A 4530-nucleotide genomic window follows, 5' to 3' on the forward strand; every position below is an offset into this window, starting at 1 on the left:
ACCATACCAAACAAAACTTTACTCTCAAGTTATGCATCTCCCTATCAGTCTAATTAATTTTGCTAGCTGGAAACCAAAACTTAAATTAAATGACGAGAAGCCTCCTCTTAATTATTATTCAGAAAAATCAAGCCTTTAATTAAGAAATTAGAAAAGAAATAATATTGAAACTCAGCTTTAAACATCTTAACTCTGTAGGGTCTATTTGTTTTCCACATTATAGATTATATCTCAAACTTTAACTCATAATTTGAGTGTAGCACCATTTTCATGTGGCGATCTGTAAATGCCGATTAACACTAGTTTTAATAAATCCATTGGCCTATATATGTTAATTGATTATGATCACAAATTCGTCCTATATCTAACTTACACAGTAGGATTGCAAGAATAGAATTTCAATATACATAAATTTGTGCCATATCCAACATGGCATGACTAGCATGATCATGTGAACCACTAAAAAAATATATACCAAAAGGAAACAAAATGGATCATGTGAAAATACACTATTAAAAATAGCACAAAAATACGAAATATTTGTGGAATTTAGTGCCAAATTACATGCACCAATTAAAAATTTGTGTGTAATTAGGACATAACTATGGACCCCTCCACCCATTTGGCCCCACACATTCCGGTGACCACCTAAATTTAAAGGCAATGAAAAAGAAATACAAAGAAAAATTGGAAAGCTTGGACAAGTGTTTTCCCATGAATAAATTTCGGTTTTGTTTGATGCCTTTAATTTTCTTAATTAGCAAGACAAAGTAAAAGCCTACAACTAAAGACTGATAGAGGCGCTATTATTTGGATATGCTTTTCTTTACCCTTAAATGTAAAAGGAATATTTTGTTAAAACAAAAATCCTTTCACTTCAATTGATTAAACGGTTTATTATGTTATCACTTTAGCAGTTATGTCATCGCTATCGTAGATATTATATTTTGTATGTGTTTTATTATAATCAAATGAAGTATTATATATTAATGCCTTCAATTTTGATTGCTAACCACCCATTTTTTTCCACTATTAAAATCTTGTACGAGTATATTTATTTATTTGAGTGTTTGATAGTATTTCCTTTGGCGGCCAGTCAAAAGCATTGAAATATACGCATGTATGGTAGAATGGTAGTAGGCTAGTAGCTGTAAAGTATATTATTGTATCATTACCAAAACGAGTTGTTGGTTTTTTCTTTTAAAAACTTTAATAGAGTAATGTGAACAAGAAACTCCTGTTATTGGGCTTGGGATAACTTCACATTCAAATCTTTCCTCGTATGATCGTATCGCACCACGTCGTGCACTATCTAGTAACTTCTTCCTAAGTCATATCCATCTATATTTATATTGATGGCATATTTAAAGGCACTCCCTTAAAATTGCTTATAAGGGAAATTATTCACTATTTATAAAGAAGTGAATATTATCATTTTTTCAATAGAATCATTTGACATCAGTATACTTGTAGCAAAGAAATTCATTATCAATTTGGGTTTGCGCGGATAAATGATCTTATAAGGAAAGGGTTATATACTGACTTATAGAGAAATCAAGATCACTAATTTGTAGACGACGAGACAAGAAGATGTTTCAATAAAATATAGCATTAAGAGCTTTATAGCAATGTAGAGGACTAGTGATTTTTCTTTGTTTTTGAAAATTTGAGGGAAAGCTAAATGGGGATTATTAGACACAAGCACTCTATAATTAGCAAAGTGAAAACCGCGTGATTCCCTTTTTGTGGGCTTTGAAAGCCATATAAATGAAATCCCCACGCTCACTCCCAGCTCCACTCCTCAACAATGGCTTCCTCCACCTCCCTCTCCCTCCTCCTCTTCACACTACTCTCCACTTTCCACCCCTCTCTTCAACATGGCTCCTTCCCCCTCACTTCCGCTCCCCTGTCCAACACCTCCGCTTTCAAAGCTAGGTATTTATCATCTCTTGCAGCCAACAAGGGCGCTGGCTCGTCGTCGGGATACAACTTCCACTCCTCGTTCAAGTACTCAATGGCCCTGATCGTCTCGCTCCCAATCGGCACGCCGCCGCAGACGCAGAAGATGGTGGTGGACACCGGCAGCCAGCTCTCGTGGATTCAGTGCCACCGGAAATCGCCGCGGCAGCAGCCTCCTCAGGCGCCCTTTGATCCCTCCCTCTCCTCCTCCTTCTCCGTCCTCCCCTGCAACCACCCCCTCTGCAAGCCCCGGATTCCCGATTTTACCCTCCCCACCACTTGCGACCAGAACCGCCTCTGCCACTACTCCTACTTCTACGCCGACGGGACCCTCGCCGAGGGCAATCTCGTCAGAGAAAAATTCACTCTCTCCACTTCCCAAACTACCCCTCCCCTGATCCTCGGCTGCGCCACCGACTCTGGCGAGGCCGAGGGCATTCTCGGAATGAACCTCGGACGCCTGTCCTTCATTTCCCAAGCCAAGGTCCCGAAATTCTCCTACTGCGTGCCGCGCCGCGACACGGTCTCTCCGACAGGCGGCTTTTACCTAGGCCACAACCCCAATTCAAATACATTTAACTACATCAAACTTTTGACTTTCCCCAAAAGTCAACAAACCCCCAATTTTGACCCACTGGCCTACACGGTAGGCCTGGCTGGGATCAAAATTGGAGGGAAAAAATTGAATATCTCAGCGGCGGTGTTTCGCCCGGATGCTACTGGGTCTGGGCAGACCATGATTGATTCGGGCACTCAATACACCTTTCTAGTGGACGCAGCCTATGCCAGGGTGAGGGACCAAGTCGTGAGGGTAGCGGGTCCGAAATTGAAGAAGGGGTACGTTTACGGAGGCTCGTTGGATATGTGCTTCGACGGGGACGCGGTCGAGATCGGACGGTCCATAGGCGACATGGCTTTCGAATTCGATAATGGCGCGGAGATTGTGATCAATAAAGAGAGGATTTTAGATGAAGTTGGTGACGGTGTGCATTGCGTCGCCATCGGCCGATCGGAATCGTTGGGCGTTGCTAGTAATATTATTGGCAATTTTCATCAGCAAAATCTTTGGGTGGAATTTGATATGAATAATAGGCAAATAGGATTTGGAGCAGCTGATTGTAGCAAGTCGGCATGATCATCTTCCTCATGAATTTCATTTTGTGTATACATGTAAATCATTTATTTTAATGAAAAATAAGTATAAATTGTGACGAAATTAAATTAGTGAATCAGTTGGATGTTGTCATATGCGTTCGTTAAACCCGTGTGACCTAATTAATTTGGCTTCATGCAAAACTACATAAAAGTTGATGTCACTGTTTACAAGTGTAGTTGTTACTTGTAGTGGCTAGTTTACGAGATTGAATTATTTATTCTTTGCATAAATAGCAAGTAATACTTATTTTTCAAAAAAAACAACCGCCACAATAAACCATTAATTGTCGTGATCAGCCAGCAATAATCTAATTATTGCGCCACTTTACGAGAGTCTCCCGTCCACTCTTTATTCTTTGCTGAAATGTATCAAACCACATCCTATTTAATTTATTTATATTTTATTTGTATGCTAAACAATTAAATAATAAACTTAAATCAGGGTTTTATGAAAAAACAAAACATTTTTTTGGGAGATGTCTCAATCTTGGATATCTTTTCAAGTGTCACATCCCACTTTAATTCATGCGACACTTGTTCGAATCATATATCAATGTATTTACTCTTTGTGGAAAATTATGCCTTCCAGATATACTCGAGTGATTTGATGAGCGATTCTTGAGTAAATTTCATTTTGTATGGAGTACTATTCTATAATTTCTATTGCAATAATAGCATCCATCGCAAAATATAATCTTATACTCCCTCTTTCCTCTGTCTCTTACTAAGTAATATTTTTTTTAGAAAATGGTTTTGTTAATTAAATAAAGAAAATAAAATAAGCTATATAAAAAAATAAAGAGGCAAAAATAAGAGAGAAAATTGTTAAAAAAAAAAGAAATAACTAACTTAGCTTGAGATATCCCAAAAAAATATTATATCAATTAACAATGATCTCAGGAGAATTTTAGTGCTCACTTCCTCCAATATTGACTAGGTCAAAATACTATATCTCCAGTCTCCACAGTCCACACACACACACACATGATCTCCGATGCAAGGCTTTAAAAATAAAATATGCAATCTTCAATATTGATGATGATATTATTGTGAATAATGATAATAATTTAAGTAGAAATATAATTTGAGGGTGAGGGAGGAGTTGAAATATGAAGTCCTACCACTTACCAACATCAAAATGAAGGTATGTTGAGAAATCTAAATATAACTGTGGTAGGATCCACCACTTTGCTTCTTGCTAGCTAGCCACGTACTAAGACAACATTCATTTTTTCCTATGCAGTCCGCATCCTTATCCTTCCACACACTTACTCATATTCTTTTATCTATATTATTCAGAATATAATATAGTTTAATTATGTTTAATTCCCTTCCTAGTTTTGATTTGTTTGGTAATTCCTTTAGATCAACAAGTCTTACGGGAAGTTGTAAATATGAGGTCCATATTTAGTTAGT

General features: G+C 37.6%; 1 protein-coding gene across 1 annotated transcript; it reads left to right on the plus strand.

The window, feature by feature from the left end:
- The first annotated feature begins 1721 nt into the window (after positions 1–1721).
- On the plus strand, positions 1722–3191 carry LOC125217064 (aspartic proteinase PCS1-like). Its single transcript, XM_048118888.2, has one exon. It carries the CDS (start codon positions 1808–1810, stop codon positions 3092–3094), a length of 1287 nt encoding a protein of 428 aa, XP_047974845.1. The 5' UTR covers positions 1722–1807; the 3' UTR covers positions 3095–3191.
- Positions 3192–4530: the final 1339 nt, after the last annotated feature.

The sequence above is a fragment of the Salvia hispanica genome, chromosome 3, assembly GCF_029641045.1.
Source record: "Salvia hispanica isolate PSC_SH4W2 chromosome 3, Shi_PSC_v1, whole genome shotgun sequence".
Lineage (NCBI taxonomy): Eukaryota > Viridiplantae > Streptophyta > Magnoliopsida > Lamiales > Lamiaceae > Salvia > Salvia hispanica.